General features: G+C 42.0%; 1 protein-coding gene across 1 annotated transcript in view; it reads right to left on the bottom strand.

The window, feature by feature from the left end:
• Positions 1–12,336, bottom strand: part of SYN2 (synapsin II) — a 215,388-nt gene that overhangs the window by 87,920 nt on the left and 115,132 nt on the right. The window contains exons 2-5 of the mRNA XM_069967083.1: positions 5,354–5,411; positions 3,716–3,807; positions 3,329–3,485; positions 2,603–2,692 (exon numbers count right to left, since the gene is read on the bottom strand). Of these exons, the coding sequence (XP_069823184.1) occupies positions 2,603–2,692; positions 3,329–3,485; positions 3,716–3,807; positions 5,354–5,411 (397 nt within the window). The remainder of the gene's footprint in view (positions 1–2,602; positions 2,693–3,328; positions 3,486–3,715; positions 3,808–5,353; positions 5,412–12,336) is intronic.

The following is a 12,336-nucleotide window of genomic DNA, read 5'->3' as shown; positions in this document are numbered from 1 at the left end:
TTCCAACTGCTGCTCTCTGCTGCCTTCCTGGACCTCTGCCTCCTCTGATTGGCTACTGTCAAAATTGTCATACAGGCTTAGGAGTTCTTTTCCACTTTAAAGAGGAAGGACATGCTCAGGGGGTTAAGGGGTCTTCCACTCGAAATTAACTTTTAATATGTTGCTGCCTTTGGAGAGAACATAACAGCCTATTCTTACCCTTCTGCGCTACCCCAGTGTTCTCCTATGCCATCCTTGGGTCCCGGCTGAGCGACCCCGCCTCCACTTCAAAGACACATTTGTCTCGGCAGTGACAGCCTGCTCAGCCAATCAATGGCCGCAGCGCTGTCCCATCTCTGTCAGTGATTGCCTGACGAGGCGGTTGTCATTGCAAGACGAGTCTGTCTCTGAAGTGGAGGTGGAATCGTTAGCAAGGACCCAAAGACAACGTAGAAGGACACCGGGGGAGAGCGGAAAGGTAAGAATAGGCTGTTTGTCATGTTCTCGCCAAAGGTATTTTTCAGCAGAACAACCTTTTAACCCCTTAAGGACCGATGATGTACCCGTACGTCATCACGCCCTTAGGGGAGTTCAGAGAGGGATCATCCTATCAGCAGCCGGGGATCGGCTATTAGCGGGATTCTTACCAGTCCAGGTCACTGTATTATTACACTTCATCTCTGTGGATATTAGAATGATGTTCTTCTCAGTGAATTATCCACAGTCACACTATGATCTGATGAGAAGGGACAGGCAGTGATGTCTCGCTTCACCTTTAAGCGGCTCATGAGACAGAGGCACAGATGCTTTAATTTTTATAATCTACACAATATTGGACATAGGTGCTCATACAGATAGTAATACTTAAAGCGACTCTGTACCCACAATCTGACCCCCACAAACCACTTGTACCTTCGGATAGCTGCTTTTAATCCAAGATCTGTCCTGGGGTCCATTCGGCAGGGGATGCAGTTATTGTCATAAAAATAACTTTTATTCCAGCAGCGCTGTGTCTAACGGCCGGGGCTTACATTTGTATATGCATTAGGCTGGCACCACCTCTCCGTCCTTTCTCCCCACCCTCCTCAGTATTAGGAATGATCCAGGCAGATTGCTAACTATTCCCCACCTGTTTGTATAATGAACATGGGCTGTGCAAAGCTCAAACAGCAGTAAATGTTGAGGAGGGTGGAAAGGAAGTAGAGAGAGGGTGTGCCAGCCTAATACATATACAAATGTAAGCCCCGGCCGTTAGACACAGCGCTGCTGGATTAAAAGTTATTTTTATGACCTGCCGAACGGACCACCGGACAGATCTTGGATTAAAAGCAGCTATCCGAAGGTACAAGTGGTTTGAGGGGGTCAGATTGTGGGTACAGAGTCGCTTTAAAGGGGTTATACAGCATTAGAATAATATGGCACTTTCTTTCAGAGACAAAACCACTCTTGTCTCCAGTTATGGTGTGGTTTGAAATTAGTCTCCATTCACGTCAATGGAAGTAAGTAGCAAAACCTACACTCAAACTGGAGACAAGAGTGACCATGTTTTTCTAACACTAGATAGCCCCTTTAACCACACCGCCTACAGATCCTGAAATAAAAATGCATGCTGGAGGTAAGACTGATAGGGTCGCATTAGTACTTTCCCATAAAGAAATAAAAATTACAAAGTCTATCACTATCTTGATCTGCTGAGCTGCACACTACACTTCTGAAGGAGTTAAAATACTAAGATGCCCCCTCACCTGTCACAAACTACTGGTGGGACATAAAGCGTTACTTTAAATCACTCAAATAGTACAGGTCAACAATTCTGATTGGTTGAGATCTCAGTGCTGGCCCCTCCCACCAAATGCTATAAAGAGCTGGGAGAAGCATGCACCTGTATGCTTCTCTCCCTAGCTCACCGCTCAAAATTGACTGAGCACTAAGACTTCCACCAATCAAAACTTTTGACATGTCTGGGTTTTTTTGGGTGTAAGTAACACTTGAAACCCTCATCAGTTTCATGCTGCCTGAACCACAGGCAGCATGAAACACTGACAGTATCCGGTACAGTGATGTGTGATTCACTTGGAACTGCTAAGAATCATAGTTATAAAGCTGGCCAGGAACAGGGCTCTGAGTCACTGTGATGGTCTCCGGTGACGTCTCCTTGTCCTGCTGGTCTTAATTGGAAAGAAGCCATTGGGTACCATCCCGTATTCTTTCCAGTCTAACAGGGTGCTCTCTGTTGCCAACTCTATCCATTACAGGAACTGCCCATATCAGTAGCAAATCCCCATACAAAAACTCTCCAGCTCTCCAGACTGAAAAGAATGCTCCACTTCCTGCAGGACATACAGCAGCTGATAAGTATAGGAAGACTTGTGATTTTTTTTTTTTTATTATAAGTAAATTATACATCTCTGGTACTTTCTGGCAACAGTTGATTTGAAAGAAAATATTTTTGGAGAACTAACCTTTTAAAAAATAGAATAAAAGTGAATCAATAATTTATATGTGCTGTAAAGCAATTAATTAAAAATGGGTGATTTCTGTGTGGAAAAGTTGCAGCGTATAGCACCCCCTGCTGGTGACAGGGGACCATGAACAGGAAAGCACAGAAGGCTATGAAACTTACCATCTCCTTGTGGTTCGGGTAGTATGTCTGCTCAATCAGTGGAAACTTTTCTGCTCCCAAAGTTTTATAGGCAGATACGAGTTGGGCAAACTGTAAAATACGAATGATATTGAGGTTAATACTTTATGAGGGAAACACATGAGAAAACGAATACTGCAATTTAGTTCTTAGTATAATTACATATGGCAGGCTGTACAGCATATACAACCATACAGCTATACAACATACAATTTGCTTTCCCCACCGCCTGGTTACACTGGTGACTCATTTTAAGGCTGTCAGAAATCACTACCCCTAAATCCTTCTCTTCTGAAGTCTTTTCCAACAAAGATCTGCCGATATGATACTCTGATAGAAGATTTCTCCTCCCCAAGTGCATTATTTTACATTTGGAAATATTGAACTGCAGTTTCTATTGTTTGGACCACAATTACTGACACCTCCAGGAATATCAACCCTATTGCACACTTTTGTGTCATCAGCAAACAGACAAACCTTAAACACTATAGTAGTTTATATGTGCAATGTACGGGAGACATCATAGCAGCTAATCTACACTCACCAGGAATAACTTAAAAACTGGTATAAATGCTGCATACAAGTTATATTATGGCCAGATATAGTGCTACTCCTCATATACACACAGAACAGATTAGTGACCATTAAATAATGTTACATGATTTTGCTGAGACTACAAGTAATATTATTTTTTTACATAACACTTACCACCCATGGCTTGTCACAGAAGTTGTAAATTGACTCCAGAGAGTTCACACTGGGTATACCGGCATATTGCATGCCAATGATGAGGTTGCGAAAATCTTCATTTTCCGCCATGCTAAAGGAATGTTGTCGAATAAGGACAAAATCTGGTCGAAAAGACCTTAAAACAAAAAAGAGTTATAATAATATATGAGTATGTGTTGGCAAATAAAGTGACTTTTTCGCATATAGGATGATTATATAAAGGAAATTGGATGACTGTAAGAGTATATACAGTATGTGCCCGTTAAAGTGTACGTATCAGCAGCTGTGTGCATTCCCCCTAAACCACTTAACCCTTTTAATTTGGATCCAATGAAATGAAGATATCTGCAAATGCGTTGGACTCACTTGACAATTCGGGTCCCATTTCGGAACATCTGCAGATCTACAGCGAACGTCCCGTCAGAATGAGCAACAAGATTTATTTCTGAAAACTCCGCCTAGATTAAGGAAAAAGCAAAGAGTAGATAATTGAGAAGGACGTCAGAGACTCAGAACAGGAGGAATAACAATGGTACTGTCCATAACAGACTATTATAACTTATTGCTTATTTCACAGCTCAACATTACCGTATCTCCTATTAGCTACAAATGTTGATGTTTGAAATCTTTATGGAGGTATTGTTATATTCTTGAATGTAAACTGTGTTGTTTGTTTCCACCGTTTTCAGTGGAACTATTGTTTACACTATCCAGAAATGGGACCAAATTTTATTCCTACTCAAATGCATCAACTTAAAGGGAATCTGTCATTAGGTTTGCGACCTTAAATGAGGACAGCATAAACTATTGACAGAAATGCTGAACAGATCGGTGTACAGGTGTATTAATGAGATCATTCTGTTCAGCCGTTCTCCTAATATGCAGGAGAATAGGATTCCTGACACACCTCTCCCTCCGTCCTCCAGCTGCTGATTGACAGTTGACTACCTATGCACTGCATGGATAGATAACTTCCAATCAGCAGCTGGTGGGCGGAGTTTTCTGCTTCTCATGAATATTGAGGACTACTGGGCTCATGCACATAATGGAGAGGACTACTTATTGTCCATGTTATTCAGAAAGATATCTCTGGATCAGCTGCACAGAACAATGTTGGTGATCCATCATTCTGTTTAGCATCTCTCTCACTACTTTATGCTACCCTTAAATAATACAGCCTAAACCTATTGACAGAGTCTCTTCAACCCCATGCCGCAAAATGACGTTCCCGGAATGTCATGTAAAGCAGCTAGTTCCTGCAACATGACGTTCCAGGAACGTCATGCTGTCCCTGCCTCCCCCCTCTGTCCCTGCCCCCCTGGCAGTTAACCCCATAGGCGCCGCGGCCCATGGGACCGCAGTGTCTATGGGGCAGCTGGAGGGAGATGCGCCCTCTCTGACCCCCCCTTTATTTGCCAGACAAATTAATGTCAATACACACAGCTCACTAGATGATGCTGTTTAGCGATCAATGAAAGAAGCCATGCACAGTACTATTAATATGGCCATGAACAGTATAAATAACGCTTAAACAATGCTAATATTAAGTATTCATTTAATGCTGCCATCCAAAATACGATAAGGCATCCATATACATTACATTCAAGGCCAGGATACACACTGCAATTAATTCTGCCATACATAGTATAATTAATGCCACCATACACACTACATCCATCACCACAATACAGATTCATTATATTGTGTATGGCAGCATTATTTGTATTGTGTATGGTGGCACTGAATGTAATGCGTATGGCGGCATTAACTGTACTGTGTATGGCAGCATTGATTACATCGTGTATGGCAGCATTAACTGTAATGTCCCCATACACGGTACAATTATTGCCGCCACAGGCATTACATTCAATGCCACCATATACATTACAAATAATGGAAGAAGCAATGCCTTACACTACTGTCTATGACTGGCAGCAGTACATTGCTCCAGAACACAAAATATAAAAAAAAAAAATAGAATGTTTAATTAAATACTCAAATTACCTGTTCAACTCGTATATCATAATCTCCTTGAAGCTTCTTCCCTCTGAAACATTTTGCCCTAAAAGACAAAATACAACGTAAGTCACAGTCAAATAGCGTAAGCTACAGGTAAAGCCGTGCTACTACAGTCCATACACTGATGCAGTAATACAGGATGAGATGCAATACCAGACACAGCCTATGAATTAGAGTGGCGCTGTTTTTAGAAATAATTTGTGAAAATTAGTCTAAGTCATCTGCTAGCTTGTGTTTGACCAAAGAAGGATGGGCCCCTAACCAACCACATTCCCTCCCCCTCCAGCCAGAAGAACAGAAACTACACTAGACCTTAACCAAAGGGCCAAGAAGCAGCAGCTTCAATAGTTTCTAAGCACTTTTTTAAATAAATATTTAATTTTTTTCGAAAATAAGTGTTTCCATTTCCATTATACCATCTCTTGCTGCACCCACATCAGCCGGCATCTGTACAGCTTTAAGTGGATAAGTGTCGGAAATGGCTGAGACGTCACGTAACCGCCGTATGAGCTCCTTGGCTGAATTTAGCATTAAGTTTTGAAGTTCTTCGGAAAATTATCCGTTCAAGATGGAAAGAGCACTTCAGAGTAACCTTGTCTATGCAAATTGGACACAGCTGTATGTAAATTATTCCATTAGCATGCAAATGAGGCCGGCGCTTTCTACCTCCATTACACAAGGCTTGTGTGGTCAAAGCCTAGGCGGGATGCCAAGAAATGAATCGTAGGCTGGAAGGTAGTGATATCAGATCTGTGCAACACCTTCTAAGGTGCGATTACACCTAGCGGGGTCTGTATGGTGCTTGAAGACTCATTAAACAAAAACACGTAAAAGCCAGCGCCAATAGTGTCCATTGAGTATTCATTATTGAACAAATTTGAAAGTACTTAATTACCCCAAAATGCTAAACGTGTGAATGTTCTTGTTTATAAACACATTATAAAAATGCAAAAAGCTCAAAGAAAAGTGAATATTATAGTCGATCACCTTTAAACAAACCTTTTAGCATAAGCCGCCGCCCTGTATATACATGAGGAGCAGCACTATTTCTAGCCACCATGTAACTTTTCACCTCTGTGGGCGCCATCTTTAATTTTTTGTTGTCTCTGAGCTAGTGGGCGGAGACTATCTGCTGTGATGTCTCCCATACCAAGCATACACACAGGAGGAGGTGACTGCCTTAAGCCCCTATTGCACGGGCCGACTGACAGGAGCAAACGGGGAGCGGGGAGCTGCAGGGGGATCGCTGATCGTCCGGGCAGCCCATAGGATACAGAAGCATCTGCTGCGGCCGCGCCTATTCCACAGAGCGACGGCAGCAGATTGTTGCTGTGTCAGTCCTTTGTTTTTTAACATGTTTGAAAGACAAACCAACGCAATGATCAGCCAACATTAACTATGTCGGCTGATCGTTGCTGTCAATTCCAGGGGACGACTATCGTCCGAATACGGCCGATAATCGTTCCGTGGAATAGGGCCGTGAAATTACTAGAGATGTACTACAAACTAGAGATGAGTGTAAGTGGAGCACGCTCGAATCCGATCGTTCGGCATTTTAATGCCAGTGGCTGAAGTTGGAGGCAGCCCTAACGCTACAATAGGCTGTATCCATGTTTTCCCAGACTCCCTACTGGGATTCAAATGCTGAACGATCGGACTCCAGCATGCTCCAGCTGAGCTCATCTTTACTAAGCATCCAAAATACCAGAGATTTAGAGTGTCACTCTGCAGCTCTCTTCTCTTCCTCTCCTGCCTCTCTACAGACTTCTATGGACAGCATAAAACCTAACCCCTCAGTAAAAATGTCTGGAGAATGATTTTTGACAGCTTTTTAGGGTGGTGAAAGAGGCATTTTCTCTAACGTTTCTTGTACTACTGAATTTTTGTTTTTTAAACCAGCTGGTGTCAGAACGTTGTACAGATTTTTAAATAACTTTTATTTAACAAAAATCTTACGTCTTCCAGTACTTATCAGCTGCTGTATGTCCTGCAGCAAGTGGTGTATTCTTTCCAGTCTGACACAGTGCTCTCTGATGCCACCTCTGTCCATTTCAAGAACTGCCCAGAGCAGGAAAGGTTTTCTAAGGGGATTCCTGACACAGTCAGAGAAGGCAGCAGACAGCACTGTGTTAGCCTGGAAGAAATACACCACTTCCTGCAGGACATACGGTAGCTCATAAGTACAGGAAGACTCGAGATTTTTAATTAGAATGAATTAACAAATCTGTCCAACTTTCTAAAACCAGTTGATTTGGTTTTCACTGAAGTACCCCTTTAAGTTGCATAACAAAAGAAAAAGTATAGTATCACCCCCCTATTTGAATCACTTATACAGCTTTATCTTTATGGGTACCTGAAAGTAAAAAAAAAAAAAAAAAAAACTCTATCAAGTCCTTGACAAAGATTTTATCGGGCTGAGTGTTCAGATGCCCGTCAATCATTAGAGCAGGCAGGGTGAGTGCGCTGCCGCATGCTTCTCTGTCCAATTTAATGACTGTATAACACAGCCTGACTGATGCCAGATATTCAACCCCTATAATAGTGCCGCATCCCCAAGGGCACAAATATTTTTCAGATATCGCTATAAAGTGTCTAAAAAGTGCTTAAAACTCATTGTAAATGTGGTCATGTTGAATCTACAATAGTTAAACTGGACCAATTATTAAAATAACTGTATATACTTTAATTCTCCTACAGTCTTACAACCTCATCTCACTTTATTCTTCAAACCTGTAGCCAAGAAGGTCAATTTCCTTATTTTTTTCAGTATTATTCTAGCTAAGAGACGCAGCAAGGAGCCCGGGATGTGAAGCTGAGTCATCTGCATTTGTTTTCCTAAATTGCCCTGTGAGCTTAATAGTGCTACAGTGTGATGGAGCTGCGTACCTGTGTGCAATGCTGATGAAGAATTATGATAACAGATGGTGGTCGCGGCGTCAGACGTCCTTCTGATGAAACTCTAAGGTTAATTTACAGCTTTAGAAGGTGTTTCTTAGTCAAACAGGACTTTGTCACCCCTAACTACATAACCATCTGCATAAGGATAAAAATAAGCATAGGAAAAATAACTTTATAAAAGTATACAATGATATTGAAAGTTGATATCTGCTGCCACTCAGTGGTAGCCTGGAAAACTACAGGCTCATTCACTGCTCCAGTGTTACATACTAAAAGGGGCTGTCTATAACTTGGATTTTTAAGGGTATCTGTTATTTCAGATACATAAGGAAAAGCAAGATTTCTGGCCATATTAAAACTTGTATATGGTGTTTTTAATCAGATTTAATCTCTTCAGATTTCATTTCTACAGTTCAGTTGTCTCTGAGCTAGTGGATGTTGACTAGCTGCTAAGATGTCTCCTATACACTGCAACACAGAAGATGGAATCCTGTTCTCTTACATCACTGTGGTAAACGCTCAGAAGCAGCCCCAATATATTATAGTCCATTACAGAGCAGTAATGAGCAGTGTAAGCTGTCAATCCAGCATTAGATAACAAGCAGTTACTAGACTATTTCTGTTTCTCTTTCTGCCTATGTCTCTCTGCAGCCTCTACCCCCCTTTTTCCTCAGGTCTTCTCCACAGACTTATATGCACATTGGTAACCTAATGCTTCAGAGAGCTGATGATTCTCAATTCAGCAGCTAATTCAGATTGAATAAAAAGTTGGGGATGGACCAGGAAAGTTGCCTGATTAGTGGAGAAAGTGGCATTTTTTCTGATAAGATATTTAAAAATTTCTTTCATTTTTCTATATGATTTCTTATATTTATTAGTATTGTTCGTGTAACTGGTATAGGCCGACCTAGAGGGGGTGGGGCCTAGACCTTTAGGCCAGCCTGTTCCAATGATCAATGAGGGAACAGGGCCGATGTGCCTATGACGTCATGGAGGGGGCCAATGGTGGCACTGTGGGCGTGGCTAAGTGGCACTGTTGCTGTGAAGCCCCACCCACTTAACACAATCTGCAGTTGATAAAAGATCACTTATTCCTTGAACAAGCACCATGACGTATGATATAAAATAAGGAATTAAAACCTTTTACACCTGTGTAGAGAAGTGAGAATGCAAAAAGGGTCACTTTAAGGACCTAGTGACTTTTATTCCATACAAGATGATGTAGTCAGCTAGTTTCATGTGGTCATGCACTGTGGGCTGATCATCACTCAGGATGACAGCAGTGAAGGGCTGAAGAATTTTAAAGCAACTCTGTACCCACAATCTAACCCCCCAAACCGCTTGTACCTTCGGATAGCTGCTTTTAATCCAAGATCTGTCCTGGGGTTCGTTCAGCAGGGGATGCAGTTATTGTCATAAAAACAACTTTTAATCCTGCAGCGCTGTGTCTAACGGCCGGGGCTTACATTTGTATATGCATTAGGCTAGCACACCCTCTCTGTCCTTCCTCCCCACCCTCCTCATCATTAGGAATGCTCCAGGCAGATTGCTTCCTATTCCCCACCTGTGCGTATAATGAACATGAGCTGGATCGTTAATACACCTGTGCAAAGCTCAAACAGCAGTAAATGTTCCTGGATCATTCTGGATCATTCCTAATGATGAGGAGGGTGGGGAGGAGGGAAGGAGAGGTTGTGCCAGCCTAATGCATATACAAATGTAAGCCCCGGCCGTTAGACACAGCGCTGCAGGATTAAAAGTTTTTTTTTTATGACAATAACTGCATCCCCTGCCGAACGGACCCCAGGACAGGTCTTGGATTAAACGCAGCTATCCGAAGGTACAAGTGGTTTGGGGGGGGGGGGGGGGGGGTCAGATTGTGGGTACAGTGTTGCTTTAATGGTCAATAGCAAGGTGGTAGCTATAAACTTAGGGACCCAGAGATGCCTTTAAAGACTCCCTTTAAGTACTAGGAAAAGGCTTCATATTATTCAAACAACAATTACCAATTTAGGTAATTAGGTAATTACCAATTTAGGTAAATTAGGTTACCAATTCTCTTTTAAATCCTATAGCTATTAAGGTTCATACCATGTAACCATGGTAGTGACTTTATTATACACAATAACCAAGTGGGTTATAATACAGTGCAATAAAAACATTGCAGGGCTGTATCTTTACTATGACTGTGCACTCGTTCTGATTATACAGTATATAGAGAAGCTATTATTTGTATACTACCAGTAAGCTACATCACTGCTCAGTTCAGCTGAATCCAATTATCCATTTATTGGTAATCAAGCCTCCTTAAAATTGGTTGTATGTATGGCTATAGTCATAATTCACCACAAGGTGGCGCCCTGCCTCCTCTATCAGTGGTTACTTACTGCTACATTGTGTTACTAGAGTCATTAGTGTTTACAGTGTTAATTGAAGTGCTGGGTTACTATTACTGCTCTTAATAGACCTTGCTATTGACTGCTGGTTATAGTTATTAGGAGGGTTTAGCATACAGTACAAACTGAATATACACGGTTGGACGGCAGCAGAAGCCAGCGTTTCCTATTGCTTCTTGCTAATACTAAATATACACTCACTAACAAAATAATAATAATGCAGCAAGAAGATGCACCAACTGCGAGGTGGTTTACTCTATAACCAGAACCACCACACATGGCTGGATTCAGCGTCTACTGACTTATAACAGGGTCCGTTTACTTACTGAATGTCGTAGCTTCTAGCATATTGACGCTGCATGCTGCACTATTTTTGGGGTCAGATCTGCAGGCACTGATGGCACCTTGCACATTGGGCTGAAGGGGAAGGGATAGGGCTGAGAGCTGCCAGGAGGCATCAGATAGGTGAGGATGTAATTCTGTAGTCATGTCATTTTCTAGTGGTCTGATTAATAGGTCACATGACCCAGCTGCAGTAATGTTATGTATGGATGCAGATGAGCGGGCATGAAGCAGATGACACTACAGGATTACTGGAGGTGAGTGTGTGTAACAGAGAATAAAGGAATAACAAACAATCCATTGTCAGAACTTCCATTGCTGGTGGACCTAGTCAGGTCTAAAGACTGTGAGATCCAAAGCCAGATGATTGTCTCTGCTTTGCTGTTCCTGGTTTGATTGTCTTTAGTGCCTTATAGTATTACCATACTAGTCCAACCACCTCCCAGTGGACTGACAGTGATACTAACCTTCTAAATGATAAGCCATGGATCATAAAGGAAACTGGACCAAAATATATCTATGTCAGTGACCTAACAAGAATCACACAAGTGCACACTACTGACCTGGGGCGGATCACCCATGACGGATTCCGCCGCTTGCCTCTGCATGCATCTCCGGGCAAATGGCGGAATCCACCTGACCATAGAATGGAGTCTATGGCATGGGCAGAGATTCGCACGGGGGCAAGTGGTGGGTGATCCGCCTAGATTCTGTAGTGTGCAAAACTCTGCCACCTACTGGTCACTGGTGAAAATGCTTTGCCAAATATTTATATTTTATATTTGTTTTTACTTGTTTTAAATAACAATACTAGTAATAGTAATTTAGTATTAGCCATCCAAGGCAGTAATCACATTTACATTATTTCTTATCTAACTGTATGACGACAAAGCCCCTAGCATACAGTGTTATACTCAGGATTGTTAACAGGATGAGTACCCGGCTAATGTACATGCAAAACTGGGGACTTTTTGATTTCCCAGGATAGTCCAGTGACTATTATGGCGGACTATCACACTCCAACTATAGCAGCTGCTCCTCATGGAATCCAGCTTCTCCGGTTGCTCCTCTGTATTAAGGAACACTTCACCTGCTAAAAGAAATAATTCCCATAATGAGAGTATATTAAGGAGCCGCCATATATCTGCCCTGCAGTCTAGACGCTGCTCATGTGACCTGACGGTGAAACAGAAGGAACCTGAGATATCAGATGCTATTCATTTTAATGGTTTTATTACTTAATGGTTTATTTTTCTCACCTCTTCGATTTCCACCATTTACAGCTTAATGACTATATATCCCTACAGCATTCTCGGCTGCTGAATTTTTCAT

The sequence above is a fragment of the Dendropsophus ebraccatus genome, chromosome 4, assembly GCF_027789765.1.
Source record: "Dendropsophus ebraccatus isolate aDenEbr1 chromosome 4, aDenEbr1.pat, whole genome shotgun sequence".
In the NCBI taxonomy this organism is placed as follows: Eukaryota; Metazoa; Chordata; class Amphibia; order Anura; family Hylidae; genus Dendropsophus; species Dendropsophus ebraccatus.
This window is presented reverse-complemented; position numbering and strand designations above follow the sequence as displayed.